Source organism: Rattus norvegicus, chromosome Y (genome assembly GCF_036323735.1).
Source record: "Rattus norvegicus strain BN/NHsdMcwi chromosome Y, GRCr8, whole genome shotgun sequence".
Lineage (NCBI taxonomy): Eukaryota > Metazoa > Chordata > Mammalia > Rodentia > Muridae > Rattus > Rattus norvegicus.
The window spans coordinates 38,122,422-38,147,580 of NC_086040.1; the positions used below are offsets into that span (position 1 = coordinate 38,122,422).

General features: G+C 41.7%; 1 protein-coding gene across 2 annotated transcripts; it reads right to left on the minus strand.

Moving 5' to 3' along the window:
- Positions 1–16,761: 16,761 nt before the first annotated feature.
- Positions 16,762–18,983, minus strand: LOC134484326 (Y-linked testis-specific protein 1-like). Of its 2 annotated transcripts, XM_063280631.1 has the most exons (3): positions 18,795–18,983; positions 16,922–17,792; positions 16,762–16,842 (listed from the first exon to the last, which is right to left on the minus strand). In XM_063280631.1, the coding sequence occupies exon 2, from the start codon at positions 17,715–17,717 to the stop codon at positions 16,923–16,925; it is 795 nt and encodes a 264-aa protein (XP_063136701.1). In that variant the 5' UTR covers positions 17,718–17,792; positions 18,795–18,983; the 3' UTR covers positions 16,762–16,842; position 16,922. The 2 variants fall into 2 exon arrangements, with proteins under 2 accessions (XP_063136701.1, XP_063136702.1); XM_063280632.1 differs by having other exon boundaries at positions 16,762–17,792.
- Between the last annotated feature and the right edge of the window lie 6,176 nt (positions 18,984–25,159).

Sequence of the window (25,159 nt, forward strand, 5' to 3'; positions counted from 1 at the left end):
GCAGCAGGGGGATGACCCATCCTCAGGGAGTGAAGGAAGGGGAGGGGGTGGCTCCAGATGGCCAGTGTCCTTGGGAGCTGATAGTCGGGCCAGTGAGCCCTATCTCAAATTCTTTTAGGCATAGCCAGACTTTGTTCATGACTAACTTTTAGAAATTTTAACCCTTCAAACTGATGTCACTGAGGTTTTGTGTCTGTAGTGTATGTTAAAACAGTGGATCTGAGAGAGAGAGATAGAGAGAGAGAAAGAGAAAGAGAGAGAGAGAGAGAGAGAGAGAGAGAATGAGCTTGATCTTAAAATATTTGTTCAATGAATAATATGATCAGTATATTACACCTCATACTTCAAATGTATACAGTCTCCATTTGTCAAGCATACTCGATAAATCTCAAAAAGAAAGGTAAAGGGGATTTGGGACAGAAAGTTCTGGAAGGGGCTAGGGAGACAGTCTAGCAGTTAAGTACTCGCTCCTCAGAAACTTACATAGATGCCCCATGGATGTGGAGACCATCCTATAATTCCACCTAGGAAGGCAGAGGCATGATGCCCAGAGCAAGCTGTCTGGAAAGATGACCCATACCAAGAGGAGCTTTGCCTGTGAGTGAGAGTTGCTGCCACAGTGAACAAGACAGACAAGACATTAAGGATATTTCCTGAATGTACCTTGGTCTTCCACAAGTGTGTGCATGCTCATGTGTTAACTGGGTGACTAATTATTTCTCTCTCTCTCTTTCTCTCTCCATTTCTCTCTCTCTAACTCTCTCTGTCACACACACAGAGTCTCTCTTACACACACACCCACACCCACACACACACACACACACACACAAATACAAACACAAACACTGAACAAAAAAGTTATGTTCTGGAAGAGGGATGACCAGACTGGATGGATAAAATCAGAAATAACAAATTGTGTTGGAACTCGCTGTGAAGGAAGAGGGGGACCAGAGGGAGAGTTGTGAGTGTGGCTGCATGCTTGTGCCTAAGTATAAGGCCATATAAACCCAGTGTCACCTCCTCCAGGATCCCAAAGCCATAGCTCTAGCTGAGGTATAGTTAGTCAGTGATGTCCACTATGTGTGTGTGATTGTTGTGTGTGTAGTGTGGTGTGGTGTGTGTGTGTCTGTGTGTGTGTGTGGTCACTTTTGTTAGTTAATGTTTCCACAAGCCCATGCTCATCAGTTCGCGATCCTGAACGTGCTTTAGCTCCATCTTAAGTCATCACAGCTCTCAGTGCCTGAGGTTAACTGATTTCCAGAAAGCATCTTAGTTGGGATGACTAATGTTTCATTACATTACAAGGACATTTTCTACTGTAGATAAAATAAACACATATATTTTAGAATAGCCAGAGACTTGAAAAATGGTAGTGGAATAAATATCACTACCAACTTTGCATTAAAAAACACATTTATTTAGAAATCTCTAGGAAAGTTGAAATTTCCCATATAACCTACACATGATTTCCATATATTAGCATCTTACATAATCATAAGAAAATAATCACACTGTAGATTCCAATCCACACTGTATTTAGAAGCTAAGTGTCCTGTAAATGTATTAAAGTTTTTTTATTCTCACTTTGGGTGGTACCTATCCCTTACGTTTCCCCTAGCCTTTGAAGGTTGTCAAGGTATGAATGGCCCGTTTTCCAGGCTCTTTGATTATGATCCACCTGTCTGGTCTACTGAGCCTCTGTACCCTATCCTGTAAGTCCTCTATCTCTGATGATACCCTCACCTTGTGTTTTGATGCTTTTAAACTCTGATTTACAATTTTTCTTGTGCAGCCATAGGGAAGTTTGGCACCAACTGATTTCGTTCAGCCTGTGCTATTTAAGAGATAAAGATCCGCTGAACTTTAAAATATTCATTTGAATAATTTTATTTTATATAGATAGTATTATGATCTGGTGTTGAATTCAAATATTTCACACCAAGGAACTGAATTTAGGACATTGTGTAACCTTTTAAAAACCATTCTCGGGTTTAAATTTTGGTGTGTGTGTGTGTGTGTGTGTGTGTGTGTGTGTATTTGTGTGTTCATATGTTTCACAGTGTCTAGGATGCCATCTACAAAATCTGCACAGATAAATCCCAGAATAGTCGGGTGGAAAGTCTGGAAGCTCCCCTCCCCCTACTGAGGAACTAATGGCAACTGATGACTTCAGGTCAGAGGGCCCATTTTCTTCATGGATTTGGCCCCTGACGGCTGTCCATGCTCCACTGGATGTTTGTACTCACCCCCACATATCTAGTCAGCAATAAATGGACTCAGACGTTTCTATTAAAATGCAAGTGGTATTAAGAGGGAGGAAAGGGGAGGGATTTGAGGGGAGGGGATGGGGATGGATTCGCTCAAACACATTATGTGAATGTACCAAGTTTTTAAGGAAAAAAAATAAAACAAAGTAAATAAATAAATAAATCTGCTCATGTGTGCACAGGTGCATGGGTTTATGTGTGTGTGTGTAGGGGGGGGGGTTGCAGCACCATGCTACAAGAGGATACCATGCAGTATCTTTCTCTATGTCTCTCTGCAATTTTCTTTTGATGCACTGTGGTGGTTTGAATACGCTTGGCCCATGGAAAGTACCACTAATAGGAGGTGTGGCCTTGTTGGAGAAAGTTTGTCACTGTAGGCCAGCTCTGAGGGCTCCTAGTATTCAAACTCTGCCCAATGAGGTATATTTGATGCTCTTCCTGGCTGCCTGTGGCTGCAAGTCTCTTTCTGGGCTGCCTTCGGATTTAGATATAGAACACTCTCCAGCACCATGTATACCAGGACACAGCCATGCTTCCCACCGTGATGATAATGGACTGAATCTCTGAAACAGTAGGCCAGCCCTAAATAAATATTTCCTTTATTAAGAGTTGCCTTGGTCATGGTGTCTCCTCACAGAAATGTAACCCTAACTAAGACAGGTGGTGTCATTGCCTGAACACAAATTCTCAAAATTTCCTCCGGGCTGGAAGCCTGCAGACCTTAATGATTCTGTTCCCCTTTCCTGTCCCTGGGGTTACAGGTTTCCTCTGCCTGTTTCATGATGACTGGGATCTGAGTTCAGTTCTGCCTAGGCAGCAAGCAGTTTCAGCCACCGATCCTCCTAAGTCCCATCATGTGGTTTTTAAGGGTTACCAAACGATTATGGTCAACATGCAAACACAAATTATAGATGGCTAGTGCATCTTGACCTCACCTTGTTTCGGTATATTTGAGTTGTTTCAGTGTCTTAATTTCACCTTTTTTCGGTATATTTGAGTTGTTTCAGTGTCTTAACTTCACCTTTTTTCGGTATATTTGAGTTGTTTCAGTGTATTTGAAGGATTGCTGAGGATTGGGAGACTTAGCGCGAGATAGGAAAGAGAAAGTGAGGATGCAAAGATCTATTGGATCACTGCCACTTGCCCTTGCATTCAACATTTCATATTTAAAAAAAAAAAGCAACCACTACCATCGACAATAGTCAACAACAAGGCATGCATGCTACATAGAGGCAGAGAAGACACTAAAGGGCATTACATACTTGTAACCTCACTTTCTCCGCTAAAGCCTCATGTATTGAGCTGATGGATTTTGTGGGCAAACCCTGATGATTAATCCCTAGATGGGAGACACATAACACCGAGTGAATGACACCATGGTCGATGGGATAGTCAGAGCTTGCGATTTTCTTTCCTTTTAAAATTAACCCAGGTGGGAACTAATAACGACAGCTCACATATAAAAATAAAAGAGCCTTTCAAACTGACTATTGGAATTGTTACTATATATCCCAGTTCTTTGCATTTTTTTTCATTAGTGTGTTGTTTTCAGCACCATGCTTGCTACATAGAAAACTGTGCATTTTCTACACTATGTATCTTTTGGGGTGCACTCTGTAAGCTAAAGTCTAAATCAATCCATATCAAAGGGTTCTTCCCTGTCCTGTTTACAGAACTGAAATTAAACTGTTTTCATAAAGCATTTCCCAGTTGCCTCGCTCCTTGTTGTTAGGGCTTGAGTGTGAAATTTTCCCAGGGTCTCATCTGTGGGTACACTTTGTGTCAAACTGATGGCACTGTCTAGGAAGGTGGAGGAATCTTTCAGGATGTGTCCTAGCAGAAGTAGGTCACTGGGGCAAGAAGGAGGGAGCTGGCTGGTTCAGACTGAACTCTTGGATGCCTGATCCACCCAAATATAAACAGGTCTCATGTAGGTTCTCAGTGACACAGATCAATACACTGTTGCCATGTGGTCATTTCCACGACAGTCTGAACCGAATGACTGTGACTGTTTGCCTTAAAAAACCACTATTCCTTCACATTGATTGTGTCATGAATTTTAACACCTTGACATAAAAATAATGTAAGTGTGCATCTGCGTGTGTGTGTGTGTGTGTGTGTGTGTTTGAGAGAGAGAGACAGAGAGACAGAAAGAAAAGAGATAGAAAGAGACTGAAAGAGGAAGAACGTGCATTATATTAAGTACGTATAATTTGCTCCTTGAATCATAAGGCAGTCAATTGGTTTGATTTATTTTCAATATTTGAATTCTTTAAAGTCATACAGCCTTATATTACGGAGCAAAAGCTAATAGTCTAAATTTTCTATTAAATAATAAATTGTCTTTATCCTTGAGAATTTCATACATGTAAACAATGAAACATGGCCATAACTTCTTCCATTTCACCCTCAGCACTGCCCAAATTCCCTGCCAATAACCATCCCTCAAAATTCATAAATTCTTTCCCAACCTTTAACCACTAAGCCCAATTAGCATTGGTTATGTACTTATGGGTGTGTGACCATCTACAGGAATGTGGGAAGTCTACCAGTGACCGAACCCTCAAAGAAGAATGATTCTTTTACCCCAGCAGCCATCAGGACCTGAAAACCTCCTCAGTAAGGGATTCTGTCTAGCTGGTGGACCTTTATAGACCTATTCAGGTGACCACAGCTGCTGTGAGCTCACAATTGCAGCAGCCATTTCATGTCCTGAAGGCAGCAAATATCAGCCCTTCTTCTCACCCTCTGGGTCTTACACTCTTCCCACCTCCTTGTCCAAGGTGCTTCCCGAGTCCCAGGGGTTTAAAGAGACTGAGTACTCATCATAAATGGGGCATCTTTATTGCTTCCCACGCTATACTGCTCTCTTAAGAAACTTTATTTTAGGGCTGGAGAGATGGCTCATTGGTTAAGAGCAATGACTGCTCTTCCAAAGGGCCTGAGTTCAATTCCCAGCCACCACATGGTGGCTCACAGCCATCTGTAATGTGATCTGATGCCCTCTTTTGGTAGTGTGTCTGAAGACAGTGACAGTGTTCTCACATACATGGAATAAATAAATAAAACTTTAAAAAATGAATCTTTATTTAAATTTTTACTGTAACTAGAAACTTTTTCTTTTTATTAATCTTTATAACATTTACACACACACACACACACACACACAAACAAACACAAACACACAAAGAAGAAGAGAGAGAGAGAGAGAGAGAGAGAGAGAGAGAGAGAGAGAGAGATCTAAAGGACTAAAATATACTCCTAAGTCAAAGATGAAGCCCAGACACTTGTCAACAGGATGGTGCAGAGTTAAAGGTGGAATGACCATGGAGCCTGGAGAAGCCAGTAACCAGAGACAGTGGCTCTACCAGGTAGGGTGTCTACTGTTTTTCAATGCCTTCATTACCAGGATTGGTGAACTGCAGACTAGCCATGTGGGTGTTAGCCTGCAAAGTGCACTTTGTATGGAGACTGAAGTCTGCTGCCCAGGCTGCCTTGGTTCCCTCTCACTTCCATGATTCCTAGGAGACTAGGAAATGTTTCACCAGGTTCAGTAGTATTATACAAACTGCAGTCATAGGTCACTATCTCTGCTGTTAACTGTCTGTGGAGTTTGGCTCCAAATTTCTTCAATAGCCTTGAAAGGGATTCTATTTAACTCATTCTAGGGTGATCTGCCTTTGTTTTCCATAAAGGTTCTGTGAGATAGATAGTGATCTGCTCCTAGGAGTAAACCAATGTCTTGACCTTCTGAATCTTCAGAATGGAGTCCTTGGCTGAAGTTTGTTAGAACGTCAAACTCCTCCCAACAGATATCTGTGCCTAGAAATATATCCTTTATGTAGGTCTATTCTTCTGGTTTGTGTGTGTGTGTGTGTGTGTGTGTGTGTGTGTGTGTGTGTGTGTGTGTACATGATGGTATCACAGAAAAGGCTGTCGAATCTGCCGTTTATTTTTTTTACTGTGTGTGTGCTTTCCTATTAAAAATTGTTCTTATGTTTCCTAAGAGTTTACATAAAAGCCTCATTTTTAGGGAGAAGATCTTCCAAATGCGTCTTCCTCTGGTTTCAAGAGATGAGAATGAGTCATTAGCATGGAGGGCTGAGTGAGAGCTGCTGGTTGGTTCCCAGTGATGCTGTGGGCCCTAACTTTGTAAGCTTGGCTCTGTGCTCCAGCCAGAGCCTCTTTTTTCTTTGAGCCCCTCCTTGGGAGGTGAAGTATGGATTGTTTGTACTGTTTGCCCTAGCACTGAGCCTATTTTGAAATTGTTTTCCCTGCCTCCCTCAACACAGTGCATTGTGAAGTCCTTCCACATGGAAAACCGCTGGCCACACTGAATAGGGGAGAAGGGAGATTTAAAGTAAAATACAAAGGAAGAAAGCAGGAGTGACAGCCATGTATGCGATAACCCGACAGCAAAGGGGGTGCGGAAACATGCAGGTGGCTGCAGAACTTGCAAAATTTGGTTGGCACTCATTCCTCCACACAGCTCACCTAATTTTGCACCAAATATTCGGGTCCTTTGATGGCTATCTTTCTATAAATCCTCAATTGGGCTGAGTGTGTCTTCGTGTATATCTCTGCATGTGTGTGTCTGTGTGTATGTCTCTGTGTCTGTCTCCCTTTCTGTGTCTGTCTCTGTCTCCCTCTCTCCCCCTCCCCCTCCCTTTGCCCCTCCCCTTCCCCTTCTCCTTCCCTCCATGCTTTTCTTAGTTTGCTGTCATATAGTGGGAACCTCCGAAGTTTCAAACTCACTTCTTTTGCGGCGTTGTTACCCCTGAGAAACCACAAAATCTGGAAGCTTGTGCTAAAACTAGACACTTAAAAGTTACTAGTTATTAGAAATTGTGTTTAAATTTAAACATCATTTCCTCATTTGTGTGGGCTCACGGACACGTGTAGGCAGTGCTTACTGATTGATCATGGCGCCGTACACTTCCGACCTCATACAGACCCTGACAAGGATTACTTCCGGTGCTGTGTGACTTATTTTTTCTCCTTCCAATGAAGGTGCAGACTTGAGCCATTTCTGGTGTCTGCACTTAAATGACCTAGTTCCGGTTTCTCAAAGGCGTCCAACATCTAGGTTGAGACCTTGATGTGGGACATCCGCGGCACGGCACAGCGTTCGGTTGGGCTGAGCAGGAGGGATCTCTGGTTTGGATTGTTTTCTCTGCCCAAAGTACATGGGATTAAATCGCAGACACCATGAGTCTATAGTGCCTTCTGTGAACTCTGTGTTGTTATTATCTTTTCAAATTCTCTTATTTCTTGGCCGAGTCACTGACAGCTGCCTCGCTCTGTGAACTGGCTGCCGTCGTTTTATTACAGCGATTTGATCGATATGTCGCCTTCATTTTTTAGCTCTCCTAGCTCCATATTCTGAGAAAGGCTACCTCTCTCTGTGGCCTCAGTTGTTGGATGCTACCTCTTAGGAGGTCTCATGCCCTTCCTTTGAGGCTCTGCATCCCTGCAGACAAGGAGCTAAAGTCTTTGAAACAAAATTCAGTAACTCCACTGTGGCTTTTTCATGCCTTTTGAGAAATCCAAGGACAAGTCTTTCCACTGGCAGCTATTCACACACATTAAACTCTTAAGTCGAGATATCCAATTTGTGTTTTAATCCTAATATCAACAAACACATGAGTTACAGGTAGATTTATTGAAAGAATGAAGTATGAGTTTGTACACTCCTTTGTCCCTCTCTCTCTGGAACAAAATTTTTCCCCTTTGAAATGTAAAATTTCTAATTTTATTCAGTCCATTAAAAATCCACATTATTATTAATTTTATGATGGCAATGACTTTATTTATCTACAGACTGACCTGCTCCACCCCCCTCTTTCCATGACTTAAAGGAAGGCTATTTTTAAAACATTTCTGCCTAATGAAAACCTAGTTTTTCTTTTGTCAAATATTATTTCTTCACTTCTGGATTTATTTTTAATACCAGTAGGGCACCAACTGCTCTCTAGATGTCTCTCCCACCCTCATATTACTTTCTTCTTTGGTAAACATGGAGTGAGCCCCCTCTATGCTCATTATCAAATGCTTCTGATTCGAATTGAGGACAAAAGCAACCTACCGTCTGGCTTTTCCTAGTGGTGTTCCTTTCAGTGAAAGAGAAATACAAAGACTGCATGAGAATTAGAATTTTTCAAAAGTCTAATCTCAACGGGGATTCCAATTTCCAAAGTTGACATTCATTAAGGGGAACGGATATAAACTTCCCATCACGGTTTCGATATTTATTATTATTTCTTGTTATATTTATTTTCCTTTGTGACTTGAGATTTAAGCTACCCACAGAAAAAAAGAGCTATATTTTATCTTCCCCTCTCTGTAAATTGAGATTTCTAAGGGTGAAGTGGAGAATAAAGTAAAATGAAGAGAGTCTGCAGATGCTGTCCACGTGCTTCCTAGTACAAGCAACAGAGAGAGACATGTTCCATGAACACGTGTATCAGATGGACCAATGAAACTGCAGGGGCCCTGACTAGATCTAAAATCCCTGTAAATGGTGTGTGTGTGTGTGTGTGTGTGTGTGTGTGTGTGTGTGTGTGTGTGTAAACCTAGGTGTATATGTATATGTATATATGTATGTATGTCTTAGGGTTTTACTGCTATGAAAAGAAACCATGACCAACTCAAGTCTTACAAGGAAATTTAGTTGGGGCTGGCTTATAGTTTCATATGTTCAGTCTATTATCATCAAGGCAGGAGCATGGCAGCATCTAGGCAGGCATGGTGCAGGAGAAGCTGAGAGTTCTACATCTTCCTCTGAAGGCTGCTAGAACACTGGCTTTCAGGCTGCTAGGGTTAGGGTTTTAAAGCCCATGCCGGCAGTGTCACACCTACTCCAACAAGGCCACAGCCACTCCAAGAAGGCCAAACCTCCTAGTAGTGCTTTTCCTATTTGGCACTATTTGTCTTTAAACTTGAAACTTATTCATAAAACTGTTCAATGGACAATAGGTAACTTTAATGAAATAAAAACAGAAGGATTAGAAAAATAAACAGGAATATGTGTGCCTTAGTTACTGTTCTATTACTGTGAAGAGACACGGTGACCAAATCAATTTATGACAGGAAACATTTATTTACCGTCTTACATTTTCAGAGGGTGAGTCCATGGACCATCATGGTAGACACCACGGTAGCAGGCTGGCAGGCAGGCATGCATGGCTGGAGTAGTTCCTGAGAACTCACATCCTTCTCCCCAGATGAGAGAGAGAGAGAGGGAGAGGGAGAGGGAGAAGGAGAAGGAGAGGAAGAGGGAGGGAGGAAGGGAGAGAGAGAGAAGCCTGGTGGGCTATTGAATCTCAAGGCCCCCACCTCCCATTGACACATCTCTTTTAACAAAAACTAAGCTCCCAATCCGTTCTGAACAATCCACAAACTGGAATCCAAACACATTCAAGTATTTGAACCTCTGAGCGTCACACTTATTCAAAATCCTAAAGTATGTTTTTTTTTCTTTTAAAAGAAACCAAGTAATGAGTGTCCATCCCATTTGGTAGTATATTTTATCGTTACATTTCCTTTCTCAGAGGTTAGGGTTATTTGCATAACAAGTATCCAATCAAGTCATAACTCTTCCATAAGCCAAAGGCATCATACTTCCCCCCCTTTCTACTTGACTATCCACATAGAAGTTACGGAAACATATCCCTTCATCCTGATTTAGTTCAAAACATGGGAAGCTATTGATGTGCAATTAAATGCTATTCATAATGGGATAAAACAGAAGCCAACATGATTGAGTGTATTTTTCCTGGGAGCTGAAGATTTCCCTTCCATTTAATAAAATGTGATAAATATGATTTTAACACAAGCATAGAAACCCCAACAAAGCCTTTAGTTTATATTTGTTTCAGTATTTCCAGATCATTCTCTGTGATACACAGGAACCCCAGAGGAGGAGAATTGTGTGGAGTCACTGACACACACTCAACAAAGGTTTGGTTTTTCACAATAAGGAGATATATCCTGTCCTCTGAGAGTTGGCCCCAGGACTCCCAATGATTTAAAAGTCCTCAGGTTCCTTGGATAAAATGACACTGCATTTGGATATAACCTATGAAAGCCTCTTGTATACTCTAGTCATATTTATGTGTGTGTTTGTGGGCGTGTGTTCATAGATACATGTAAGTTCAGAGGATGGCGGAGTGTAGAATGTGTTCTGCTCCTTCACTACCTACTTTATTCCCTTGTGACAGGGTCCCTTGCTGAACCTGAGGTGAGGCTCACTGTCAGGAAGCCACCATCATCCTCCTGGTCCCATACCAAGCACTGGTGTTTGCAAGTGTGACCACACACTTGGCTTTATCACTCTGCCGTCTCCCCAGATCCTCCTACATTTTAAATAATCTCTGAATTACTTTTGTACTTAATGAAATGAAATAATGAGGGGCTGTTATTTAGGAGATGTAAAGAAATAGGGTTTGTATGTGTTCAGTACAGATATGGTATTTTAAAAAACACTTTTATTAGTTCCTTGAGAACTTTGTACATTATATAATGATAAAATTTACTTCTCACTTCTCTTCCCAACTCCTCCCAGTTCCATATACACCTAATTCCTTTTCCCAAATTCAAGCTCTCTTTCTCCCCTCTGTAATAACCCACTAAAGTCATTTATGCTGCCCATAAATTCATGGGCATTGGGCAAGCCACTGGAGCCTGCCCAGCTTTTCACCATCTTTATGTTTGTAGAAAACTGACTCTCCCTTTCCTGACAGCTAGGGCTGAGGCTAGTGGTCCTGTCTTGTATAGAAGACAATGCTTTGTTCTGGTTCTCGATAACATCTGTATCTTATATTTCCACTCCCTCTTCCTTGAGGGTTCCTAAGACTCAACTCCTTCCCTTTTTGCCTCTCACTTTGAGTCTGTGTATATACTTGTGTGTCTATATTAGTGATGTCCCATTTTACATTCAAACCAACACATTGTGGGGGGCGTCTTTACAATTGATTGCAGACAAAATGCTGCAATGCAGAAATGGTGTAGCTCAATACCAGAAAGAAATAGGAGATTTTGAGAAACCTACCCAGCTGTTTCTAATGTGAGGTGAAGTTTAGACCTCTGACACAACCTTCTGGCCCTACCCTATGGGTTTAAGATACACATTGTCCCAGTACAATGTTCAAAGGTGGGACTATGAAAAGCAATTGGACCCCGTGTGCTGTAATCAATGAGTTCATCTGTTGATGGATGTGTATGAAGGTGGCAGGAAACTAGGAGATAGGAAATTAAGGAACTTAGTCATTTGCGACATGTCTTGGAGGGTGTTTTTTGTTCTTGGTCTCTTCCTGTGTTGATGCTTCCTGGATGCCAGTGGGTTTAGCAGTTGAGCTCTATCGTGACCCTTTCATGATCATGTGACCATGGACTGAAACATATGAAACCATGAACCAAATAAGTTTGTTAACTATGTGAGTTGCTAGGCAACTTGTAAGAGTGATGAATGGGATTAACATGAAAGTGGCCAAAGTGATGCTGACCATACCAGGTCAGGTCTGGATATGATGTAGGAGGACCCATGACTTAATCCTTTAAACTCTATTTCTGGAGGCTGCACTCTAAGAGAAGACCCAATGTATCCAGGTGGTTTTATCCAGACGATTCTGCCAGTGTATCTGTTGTCTTAGCAAATCAAGAACCTCCTGCTTCCTTCTCTTGTCGTTCTCCTGACTTCACTTCTGTGTTTTTAATAGACTTCAATATAGTATGAAATAGTGGGAAATGAGTATTAAAAAAGGGAAGGAAGCTATAAATTTTGCTATAAAATCATTAAAATACACACTTAAAATAAATGGGTTTTTAAGTATGTACATTATACTTCAACAAGCCTGCAGAAAAGGCTTGGACAACTATGATGCTTGTCGTGTGATTTGCTATTTGTCATAGTTCCTGTGATTTTGATCTTAATAGTAGTGGGTTTTATTACAGATGACTCAGACACCAGGTTAACCATACAGGCAGAACACTCCGTTCCGTCAGGGAAAAAAAATCATGTCAAATTCATTGGCTTTCTTGATGAGGGTTTTTCTGGTCACAGCCTAGTTGGCTGTAAGTTGGACAGCTATTGGCTGAGAGCAAAGATGGAGAGAGCACAATGTTTGCGGGGATAACTGAAGGTTGTGCTCATGAAAGGGGATGAGTTTCACGGAGATCAGTTGCAGAAGCTCCAGTTGCTGATGGAGCTGAGGCCTAGGAGCCTTGCAAGACTGCCATAATACATTTTGAGATGGCATGGCCAAGTGGGAGATAAGACTAGATGAAGTGGAAAAAATTTAGTTTCTTTGGAAACTCACTTTTGTCACAGGATGTTTTTCTGGAAGCTATGTTAGTAGAGGATATTTTCCTGAAGCAGATACATGAGAAGGCATATGATATTTCGCTGGAGCACACGCTTGAATGGGGACAGGACGTTTATGAAGAACATAAATGAAATCCCACAGAGAGGGAGATGACATTTTTACATTGCTACACCAGCAAGGCTTCAATGGTCTTCGATAGTCTCAGTTCCACAATGATAAATGCACAAAAGAACCTGAGCTATTCGGGCTGATTCTGAATGCTTCTGCTGCTTCTTCTGGTTTCTTAGAGACTTGTGGTCTCTGCCAGATCTTAGCACTGCTACTGATTCATTTTTTTGCATCTCCTATTGGACAGTACTGCACAATGAAGATTGGAGTTACCCCAAAGAATTACTTCTAAATAGGTCCACAACTCTCAACCTTTTCCTATCAACTTTCTCTCTCTGTTACCTCTGGTTGGTGGGCTAGAAGGGTGTTTGAAGTGTTTTAGAACCCTAAATAAAGTAGGTTATGAAAAAATCTAAGCGTACAGATATATTCATGGGTTTTGAGAAAGGGTTTTGTCTCCTGCTGAGAGGAGATGATACGTAGGTTGTGACTTTTTGGTTCTGTGGTCTACTGTGAGCCATTAAATGGCTAGTGAATGACAGTATCCCAGTAAGTGTAGCACACACTAAAATGCTTTTGCTTGGCGTTTTGAGCTGTAGAATGTATTCATTTCTTGTCATATATCCTCAAGTATTCATGTTGGTGACAGTAGTTACTCTTCAGTTCTGCCATACAGGGAAGTGGGTCTATACGCTGAGAGAAGAGAGTGTCTGGTGGTGAGTATGTAACATGGAGTAAGAGAAACATTACGGTGCTGGGTCTCTCTCTTTTTTTTCCCCCAATTTGACAATCTGGAGTCAACTTAGAAGAGAGAACAATTCAAGAACTGCCTCCAATAGTTAGTCTTTGGGTAAGTCTATGGAACATTTTCTTGATTAATGATTATTGTGGAAGGGCCCACCATTGTGGGCAAGTTCATCAGTAGTCATGTATAAAAAGAATAGCCTTTCAGGCTGTAAGAAATAGTAATGGAGCAAGACATGGGGAGTGTGGCAGTTTGAATAAGAAAGGCTCCCACAGTCATATATTTTAATATTTATTTAACAGGGAGTGACAATATTTTCAAGGATTAGAAGCATTAAGAGGTGTGGCCTCATTGGAGGAAGTGGGTGTGTTGACAAGGGTGGTGTTTGATTTTTTCAAGAACCCAGTGCTTTCCCAGAATTTCTCTCTCTCTCTCTCTCTCTCTCTCTCTCTCTCTCTCTCTCTCTCTCTCTCTCTCTCCTTACAGAGCAGTAGTTCTCGATTTCTCCAGTGTTCTGCTCCCTGCCATTATGATGGACCAGACTTCTGAAATTGTAATTTATCCTCCAATTACATAATTTCATTTATAGCAGTTGCCCTGACCATGGTGTCTCTTTACAGCAAGAGAACAATGACTGAGACAGGGAGCAAGCCAACAAACAGTGTCCTCGTTACCGCTTCAAGATCCTGTTCTGGTTTCCCTCAGTGATGGTCTGTAACCTGTAAGGCAAATAACCCTTTCCTACGCAAGGTAGTTTTGATCATGACATTCATCACCGAGAAAAGGAATCAAACTAGAACTTCACAGATCAGTACATGAGCAACCCTTACCTTTAAATTAAAACAATGTGTCTATACCTTTCTATTTGTGGTTATGAGGTAAGAGTCTGTGGCTCTACTAGATACACTGTTTCTATAAGAAATTGTCTTACTTAGGGTTCCTATTGTTGTAAGTAAACATCGTGACCAAAAGAGCAATTTAGGGAGGAAAAGGTTTATTCAGCTTACACTTCTACATTGCTGCTCATCACCAAAGGAAGTTGGGACAGGAACTCAAACAGGCAGGATTCTGGAAGCAAGAACTGAGCAGAGGCTATGGAGTGGCACTGCTTACTGTCTTGCTCCTCATGTCTTGCTTAGCTTGCTTTCCTATAGAACCTGGACCACCAGCCTAGGAATGGTGCCACTCACAGTGGGCTGGGCCCTCCCCCACAAATCACTATGAAAATGCCCTACATTTGGATCTTATACAGGCATGTTCTCAAATGAGGCGCCCTCTTCTCTGATGACTCTAGCTTGTTTCAAGTTGGCAAAAAATCAGGGCGGTGTTTAGAATGTGATTTTCCCATGGTAAGTGTGGCACAAGTAGGAGGTGTGGCCTTGTGGGAGTAGGTGTGGCGTTGTTGGAGGAAGCATATCACTGTGGGGGTGATATGCTTCTCCAACAACATGTCTGCCTAGACGCTTCCTTGATTCCTGCCTTGATGAAAATAGGCTGAACTTCTGAACCTGAAAGCCTGCCCTAATTAAATGTTGTCCCTTGGGGTTTGGGATTTACCTCAGTTGTAGAGTGCTTGCCAAGGAAGCCCAAGGCCCAGGGTACGATCCCCAACTCTGAAAAAAAATAGAACCCCCCCCCCAGAAAATTTTGTCCCTTATAGGTTGCATTGGTCATGGTGTCTTTTCGCAGAAATGAAACCGGTAGACAACCAGCCAGTATAAAAATTCCAAATAGCAGAATTAATCAACGATAGAAAATATTTTCAAGTCCCACAATGAGAAACTTATTCTTGAGAGAAGAAACATCAATGAATGAGTAGAAGGTAAGGTTGCCTACAAAGAAACCCTTGGAGTGTAGATGTGGCTCAGAGAGACGCCATGGAGTGCACAGGGGCTTCTCAGGAGGAGGGAGCTACATGGTCAGGAACCGCAAAGCATTTTAACGTCACGGCAAATGGCATAGGGGAGATCAGCACGTCTGCATTGGATGCACCATCAAGAGTTTTCTGAGGATAAGCTTTCATGTGAGTAAAAGATGGGAACTTCCTGGGGCTAGATAAGGTAAAAGGGCCCACAGGTGTATAGGAAGCCATCCAGTCGAAGGAGAGTCAGGCAAGGTAAGCCAGTGCAGAAGCCCTTTGTGGTCACCTAGGGGCATTGAGAAGAGACCTCAAAAATATTACAGGATCCAACAGAGTCTAACAGTGCTCAGGGAAGCTAAACAAAGGATCCACGTAATACCTGACAAAAGCTCATGGCATCCTCATGTTCTTTTTTAAATTTCTTTTTACTGATCATACAAAATAATGGGTTTTATGGCACTTTCAGGAATCGATAGATATAAACTTAATTTGGCATTCACTATTCTTGAGTTATCCTCATCAAAATGTCCTCTGGGGAAGCCACCACCTCACATCCACCCTCTGTAGTGATAGCTCGGCTGTTCTTTAAGGAACCAAAGAGACCAATATGGATGTGGCCCAAGTTCAACTCATTCGAGAGCCTTTCTGTTCTTCCTGGGTCTCCTGCTTCACTTTTTGAGAACTCCATCTTGGAATTCCTTCGTCCCTCAGTGTCCTCAACTCCCACATGTGTTCTTTAGTCTTTCTACCACATCACCATCAATTTATTCTTTCTTACCCTCATTCTGGTCTCTTCTCTGCATGTTAAGGTTGGATGTATTTAAAAAGATGACTTTAGGGGCCTGGAGAGATAACCAATGGATTAAGAGCTCATCTGCTTTGAAAGAGGACTTTGATTTGTTCTTTGAGCTCATGTCCAATGGCTCCCAACCACCTTTAATTTCAGCTCCAGGGGACCTGACTATTCTTGTCACTGTGGTCTCCTGTATTCATGCCTTGCCCTACCCAGATAAATAAAAATAATATATCTACATATGAGAAACAGGTTTCATTAGGTTTTGTTAGTCAAACAATCCCTGATCTTCTCTGATTCTGAGTCTGCTTGGATCAGTTTATTTGGGTTTCCCCTTGAGTTCCAAGACCACCTCTCTGTTACCTCCCACTCTTTCCCCAACTATCTGTTTCTCCCTCAAACTTCCCCTCAGAGAGTCTATCTATTTCTGGCCCCTCTCCACTGCTTCCTAAACATCCATCTTTTTTTCCCCTGTGCCATCCCTGCTCCTCTAAGCCTCATCTCCAGTTCTTTCCTCTCCCTAAAGACCAGACCAGCTCAGTCCTGTTTGTTTTAGCGTATGTGACATTAGACTTGCTGTTCACAGCCTTGAACTTTCCGGCTTCCTCTAAATGTTCCATCCACCACAACCAGTCTCCTCCACAAAAGTATGCACACACAACATGTCACATCACACATTTTAATTTTTAGTGCAAAAACAAAATCCACTGGAAAAGATACTGGGGTTGTCAAAGTCCATTGGGTATCTGAAACACAGAAAAACAAACATTTTCACCCCAATCCTATAAATTCCCCATATATGTCCCCTCACTTTGTGAATTTCACCTTAACGGATCTTTTCCATCAGATTATAGACATAGATGTGGACGTCACCATCAAACTTGATGAAGTACACGGAAGGCTTGGCTAGAACTTGGTAAATGACTTTGCCGATCTTTTTGGACCCGTCACTTCTGGTGAACTGCACACATTGACCTGTTAAGATGTCACTGTCAACGTCTGACTTCACCTCTGCTGGCGAAATCTCTGGAATGATATGGAGATTACCTTCTGTGTAATCATCCAGGAGCTGATAGATATATAGGACTGGATCTTTCTCATAGGTGATGTAAAACCAGTCCTTCATGATTGGTACCTGGGCTAGGACCACCCCCCTCCAGTTGTCCTTAGAGCCATGTTTGCCCTCAAATTTATGCTCCACAGCACGGCCAACCATGGCACTTGCGAGATGGGCGTCTTTCACTTGAGGAAACACAACTTTGTGAGTCAAGACCTTAAGCTTTAAAATCCTCTCATCGCTGTGAAGTGCCAGTCCATAGACACAATCAACTCCATCATACTTGACCAGATAGAGAGAGGGATTCGTTGGCAGTTGATCTAGAACTATGGCCTTCCATTGGGTGACGGGCTCATCACCTTCCTTCCATCCGTGTGAAATTCTGCAGCCCACAATGTTCCCCAGTGCCTGGGGAGAAGGCCTCCTCCTCTTCCGCTTCTGGAAGGATGGTGTGCTCATCCTCCTCACAGACACCCTCTTCTTCTTGGCTGTAGACATAGTGTGGTAGGCCACAGCACTCCTGGTCCACTGTCTTGTGGCTATTGTTCTGCGTTCAGGCTTCATATTTTCCCATGGCCTGGGTTTGAAGAGCTCACCTGCTTAAACCAGACACAATTCTGGTACCTGTCATATGAGTACCTGCAATAACAATGGGGGTGGTGTTGGGGAGGGTGCTATGAGAACTTTGGAGCAGGTGAGGAAGGCGATGGTAAACAGGTTTGTGCATCTGAATCTAATGCTGTCATAATCAGAAGTTCATAGAAGTGCTGGGCAATGGTGGAGCATACCTTTAATTCCAGCACTCCAGAAGCAGAGGGAAGCAGACCTCTGTGAGATCAAGGCCAGGCTGGTCTACAGAATTAGTTCCAAGATAGACAAAGCTACCCACAGAAAAACCCAGTCTCATAAATCAAAATCTAAAGTTCAAAGGAAAATGAAAAAATGGTTCTCTACAGCTCAGAATAACATATTTAGCAACATTTCTTCAGCCCGAGGCACTTTGCCTATGCTGAGGAACATCTTGAATGGCTAGGTCAGTGTGGGATTAAGTATCCCTGTCCCCACTTTAAGCAAGCAGAACAGAGAAAGGATAGCAAAGGAGCCAGAAGGGTGGCCACACCCCTTCCCCACCCTCTAACTATGAGCTATTTGGCAACATCCACAAGTATCTGCCCAGAGACAAAGCACAGCAGTCCACTGGCTTACTCTACTGGGCATCCTGACCCAGCCCCAGGTTTATTCCCTGAAGCTGTTGCATTTTCGACCGCAACAAGAGTCTTTTGTGTAGGCAACAATAGCCATTTAGAAATAATATCTACTGGGGTTGGGATTTAACCCAGTGGTAGAGCAGTTGCGTAGCAAGCACAGGGCCCTGGGTTCGGTCCTCAGCTCCATAAAAAAAAAAATTTTTTTTTTCTCCAAAAATACACAGGCACAAAGAGGAGCTTTGGCATTTTAGTAGAATTTTGAATTAGATATTGTTAGCAAAGAATAATAAACTCCGGAGACTGACTAGCCTAGACCATCCGCCTAGCTCTCAAACGTGGAAGACATTAGAACGTAAGGTTACTTGCTCTACGAGGGAAAACTTTTAGCTTTCTGTGCTACAAGGGTCCCAGTTATCTTCATAAACGTATTTACCAAAAGAAAATGTCCTAGTCGTCCAGATTCTGTCTTCTGAAACCGGTCAGGCACCAATAGGTTGTTGAACAGTTGTGGGGTTCAGTAGCTGAACTGGCTTTCAGACACCGCTGTGAAGATAGTGAACCCACCTTCAAAATTGTCTAGCGCCTCCAAGTGGAAGAGATGCGCAACCTCCGCCCTTGTGCTCTGTGGCATCATCCAGGCTCTGCTTACGTCATAGAACCCCTCTCAGGCCAGTTCCTTCCCTAGTTACGCTTAGAAACTTCCAGCACCTAGGTTTTAGCTTCTCATGTAGCCTCCTGTTGAACCAAAATAAAGTCCCCACCCAAATATTCTGATGACTCGAGTCACAGTCTGCCTAAGTAGCTCTTTTCATGCTTTTTATTTTTCTGAAAAACTCTTTGGTTTCTGAGTCACCAACATCCTTGGTGGTTATTTTCCCAGCTCCTATCTTTTCTTTGGTTAACTTTAAGTTATTCTCCGTATCAGAAATATTGCTAGGCTCTCTCTCCGAGGCAGCACACAGGATAGAACAACAAAATTAGCTTTATCAAAACCCACAATTAGAGGAGGGCCATTTTTATTCAAACAAAGCCTGAATTTGACAGGATTAAATACCTTGTATTGAAGACAATGGCAATCATGAATTATGGATTCTTTGCAAAGAGCAAGGAAAAATTAGCTGCTGGACCTGCTTCCAAAGTCGGAATAAACTTATCACAAACCCGATATCGATCAGTCATATTTTAAATGTCTTTAAAATTTATCAGCACTTCTGATTACAAGGAATTTATTAGATCAAATGCAGTGAAACAGGATGAAATACATGAGTTAATTTTGTTTTTGAAATATGGGTAGACAGAATACTGGATCCAGGTAAGTATGGAATTTACCTATAAATTACAGGCCACTTTAATTGTTTGTGTCACATAGTTCCTCAGATCTTCAAATGGATTCTTTTCAGAACCCTCCCCTGTCCCCACTACACTCTGACCATCCCTTCCCTCTTCCCAATAATTCCCTTCCACTTTAACATTATAATTTTTTTAAATGTACTTAGAGCTTAACAACTTATGGCAGCTTTTTAAAATCTGTCCAATTTTCTAAGTGCACCGTCTTCTTTTTCTCTTTCTATCGTAGTTTTAAGCACATTTTCTTTCACACTTTGAGTTTTACTCACTCTCTGCTCTTATGACTACTCTGCCATTATGTGTCTGTTAGTCCACTATGTGGCTGATCTCAATGTGGAGTTAACTCAAATGACATGAATTTTCCCCCTCTCTCCCCTTAATCTTCCTTCTCTAGGCACCTGCATAGATTGAAAGCATTAGGGATTTTCTTAACCCTGGAAAGCACACACACACACACACACACACACATACACAAACATACGCCCATACACACAGAAAAACTCATAGAAACACAAACACACACACATACATACACACACAAACACACACACAAGCACACACAAACACACACACAAACATACACATATACACACTCAAACACACAAATACAGAGAGAGACAGAGACAGAGACAGAGAGAGACATGGTGAGAGAGAGAGAGCCCATGAGAAAAAATGTGATATCATCATTTTAAGAACATTAAACAGACAGAACTTTCAAAAAAGTGAAGAACAAGTAGGCAACAAGAAGAATAATCTCATCATAGCCATCAACTTGAGGAGGAAAATTTTCACACTCTAGGCTTCTATGTACCAGTCTGTTACTGAGCGAAGTAGGGGCAGGAACTCAGGCAGGACTCTAGAGGCAGGAAAGGAAGCAGAGACAACTTAGAAATGCTGAGTACTGGATTGCTATCCATGACCTACTCAGCTTTCTCTCCTTCTCATACAACCCAGGGTCACCTTCATAGGAGATGACACTATGCATAGTGGGCTAGACCCTTCTACATCAACCATCAAAAAAAAAATTCCTTACAAATGTGGCCAACGGACGTTCTGATGGAGGCAATTCTTCAGCTGACTCTCCTTTTTCCCAGGTTGAGTCAAACTGACAATAAAAACTAACCAGTACCCCTGCACATCCATTCTGATTGCCACACTGTGTGCAATAGACAAGCCATTGGAATATCCTTAGCTGTTGATCACTGGATGAATGGCTTAAAAAATTTGATATACATTGATGTGATTTTCATCTATGTATAAGAGCAAAGGGTTTTGTTCTCAGAAAAACGGAATGAACTATAAAATACAGTATGTTAAGTGAAACAAGCCAGACTCAAACAGATGATTGCAAAATTTAGATTTTAATAAGGGATATTATGTGAAATTGGGCATTTAGGAAAAGGAAGAGGAGCAGCAGGGTGTGTGTGTGTGTGTGTGTGTGTGTGTGTGTTTGTGTGCAGGTGGAAATGGTGGTGAGTTGTGAGAAAGAAGATGGCTAATGTACATTATAAACCTGTACTAGGAGTCACAAGCAAGCCCACTGACTTGTACATTTAAAGAATATCGATATAAGAGAGCTGAGTCTAAAACAATGTTTTGATTAAATTGGGAGTTTATACTTTAGAGATACCATAAAGTTTATTCATATTTTCCTTCCCACTGGGCTCTTGCTGTTGCAAGCTTGATACTTGTGACAGGATATGGCAATGAGCTTTGGTTTCTGTACCTCATTAATAACCCGGTATTCATGTCATACAGTGAGGCTACCGTGGGGAAGGAGGTAGTTAGAGATCTTAAGGGTACACCACGTGGGAAGAATAATACCCACCCCCACTATAGATTTCCAAATATTCACCGTCATCTCTGGTTTGAATGTGATCGCCCAACAGTTATTTTCAGAAGATTAATCCCCAGTGGGAATGTAGTTGTGAAGAATTGATTAGGTCAAGAGGGATGCGACCTACAAATAAAAATACATTAATGATGCTATTGTGGAAAAAGGTTAAATTATGAAAAGGAGTTTGGCCCCCTCTCTTTTATTCCTAGCCCACTGGATCCCTTCTGTGGTGACAAAAACCCACAAGAACTCCTTCCTCTGCAGATGGTCTCTTCATCTTGTATTTACAGGTTTCTGAATCATAATAATACAGAATCTGTGTCATTATACACTTGCCAATCGGTGCCATTCTGTTTGTCCATAGAAGCATGAACATGCCTCAGAATTGTGAGCAGCTGGATCATATGGGAAAGCATAGCTGGCAGAGAGGACTAGGTTGTTAGTGCTGACTGAAGACAAGATGGGTTCAGGTTTAGCATGTGTGCTCTTCGTTAAAGAAACAGCACAGAGGAAGAGTGTAGATTGGAAAGTTGCAGCTTAGAATGGACTCAGACATCTACTGTTGGCCTTTTGGGGACAAGGAGCCATTAGGTAAAGGGAAAGATCACTAGGGATAGCTTCAGCCACTGCTTTTGTCTAGCAGAACCCTTTTTAGAATCCTCATCTTCGAGGATGTGAAAGAAAACTGCCTGGAGTCATTTGATACATCAGTAACCATCAAGAGTGTGTCCACTATTACAGAGGGACCCAGGAAAAAGCCTGATCTTGAAAGATCCTCTGCCTTCAAGAGATGGAGACTCCTCCCCACCAACACTGGGCAACCCATCTATGTCGGTAAGGGCATCCCACTAAGTCCAGATCAGTGGTCCTTAACACTTGGATTGAGACTGCTTTGGGAGCTCAAATTGCCCTTGCACAGGAGTCACATATCATATATGCTGTATTCCATACATTTACATTACAACTCATAACTATAGCAAAATTAAAGTTATGAAGTAGCAATGAAATAATGTTACAGTTGGTAGAGCTGTATTAAAAGGTTGTGTTAGGAAGGTTGGGAACCATTCTTCCTGACCCCTCTAAAATATGTCTGTTGGTATGAACTGGAGTTATAATCCCTTTTATTCAATCAGGCAAACCCAGAAAAACCAATACACCACCAAAAGTTTATGAAGGATACACAGCCATTGTACCCACAGTGTCAGGACTACTGACATCTAGACAAGTGATATCAAAATGGAAATCACGTCACACCATGACAATCCCCCTAAATGAAAAGCAGAGGAGAAAAACCAGTTCCCTGGTGGTGACACTAAGAGAAAACCATTGTCAGAATTGGCAACAAGGATTTTAAAGCCAGGATTCAAGCGTTGTCAATGAGAAACCTACAAAACAGGCAGAAGGGGTTAGTGAGATGGCCTACTGCATAGGAACAGTGGTTGCTCTTATAGAGGATCAGGGTTCAGAGGATCTGATAGACTCTTTGGTCAAAACACACACACACACACACACACACACACACACACACACACACACACACACACACCATAGAGGAAAATTAAAAAAACAAATTAAAAAAAGAAGGAGCCAGGTATGTCCCTTTAATCCCAGTACTCAGAAGTAAGGTGATTTCTGTGAGTTCAATGCCTACCTGGTTTATAAAGTGAGTTTCAGGCCAGCCCTACCTACATAATGAAACTCGGTGTCAAAATAAAACACAAAAGAGTGTTTTATTTATTTCTGATAATGTATGCAACAGAGAAACTATTTCTACAGAGAAAGACCTTATTGTTGAGAGAATCAGTGGGCATGAAGGATACCCCAATTCTTTGTGTCACTACTCCATCACAGCCTCACCAGGAAGCAAGAATGGGTCCAGCTAAAAATAAAGCAGGGCAATTATGAGTAAAGCTGTGGACACACATCAGCCCATCAGCAACAGAGGTAGGCAGAAACCAGCTAGGATGAGATGGCTTCACCAGGCAATGTCTCTGAATTAATAGTCCCTAGTAGCACCAGGTTGTTCTTTTCCTTCAAGTACCCCTGGACTTTTCAGACACTCAGAAACCATAGAACAAAGTGTGGAAAATGCCTAAGAAAAGATGTGTTTTGGGACATATATGTTTATACAGGTTTCATGTAGCCCAGGCTGGCCTCAAACACACTATGCACCCAAGCATGATTTTGAACTCCTGATTCTCCTCCTGGTAATGGGACTATGGGCATGTCCACTGTAGGTGGAGACAAGAGCTGTGTGAGAGCAAAGTGAGCACTCTGTCCACTGAGCTGCATCTCCAGCCCCTAGGGATGTGTTCTGCTAATACAACAAAACTAAAATAGAAGTCTTCAATGAGAGACAACAGGAGTCTCCCAGTCTAGAAACATTAAATTACACATTCACAAGTAATACATATGTCAAGAAATAATTAAATTATGTAACAGTAAGAAAAAAAGAAGAAGATAGGAAACATACTATCAAAATATGTAAGACATAACTATGACGGTGCTAAGAGGAAACTTTATTTAAAACAATAATTCTTAGATTAGAAACAAAGACCAGCAACCTAAATTTTTATCTACACTAGAAAATAAGAAAATACTTAATTCAATGAAAAAAATAATTGTTAAAATGAACCCCAAAACACTAAAAATAAGAAATTAACAAAAAAAGACAATGAAACACAATTTGTTTTCTTTTTTAAAGCATTGAATGGTATTTCATCATCTCAATTAGACCTAGATAGAAAGTATAAGGTCCATTCTCTTTGGCAATTTTAAACAAAAAGAAATTGCCTTTTTTTAGAGTTTATGCAGAACACTGAACCTGGTACGACAGACAAAAATTAAAAAAAAAATATTCATCGTATAATCCCTTTTTAATGACAGTGTTTAGTCTCAACTTGTCTCTCCTATAATCTGTTTATATCAGACAAGATTTCCAGGGCTGGCATATGGAGATTATGCAGTGTTGAAATGGAAGCACAGCATTGTATTCCCAAAACAGAATGTGGTTTAGAACATCATTGTTTTTATCATGAGGAAACTAGCACAAGATTCAAGCCCAGTCTCCCGAGGAGTTGTCTCATCTTAGAGCCATTTCTTCATACAGCACTTCCCATGTGTCATATTTTTCTTCAACAATCGAAACGGACTTGTTTGCTGCACTGTTTGGTTTGCCATGCTGCTTGGGAGATCCTGGACCATCAGACATGACGAAAGTTCTCCTCCACAACCCCAAACTACAGCATTGGTATCGGTGTACCGGAAATAGAAGAGACAGAAACCAAAAAAGAAAAAAAAAACTGTTGTTGTTTGGAGAAGAGTCATGTAAGTAGGCCAAGCAGACCTTGGACTTTCTATGTAGCCCAGGTTGTCCTTGGACTTACTATATAGCTCAGGCTGGACATGGACTTATTCTGTAGCCCAAGCTGGCCTGGGATTTACGATGTAGCCCAGGCTTCCATTGGACTTAATATGTAGCCCAGGCTGGATTTGAACTTGTGATCTTTGCAAGTATTGAGAATATAGGTATGCACTACCACATTCAGCTTTGTATCTGTTATTATAATTGACACAGCTGTGGCCCCTCATTTGCTAGCCTCCTTCAACATCAA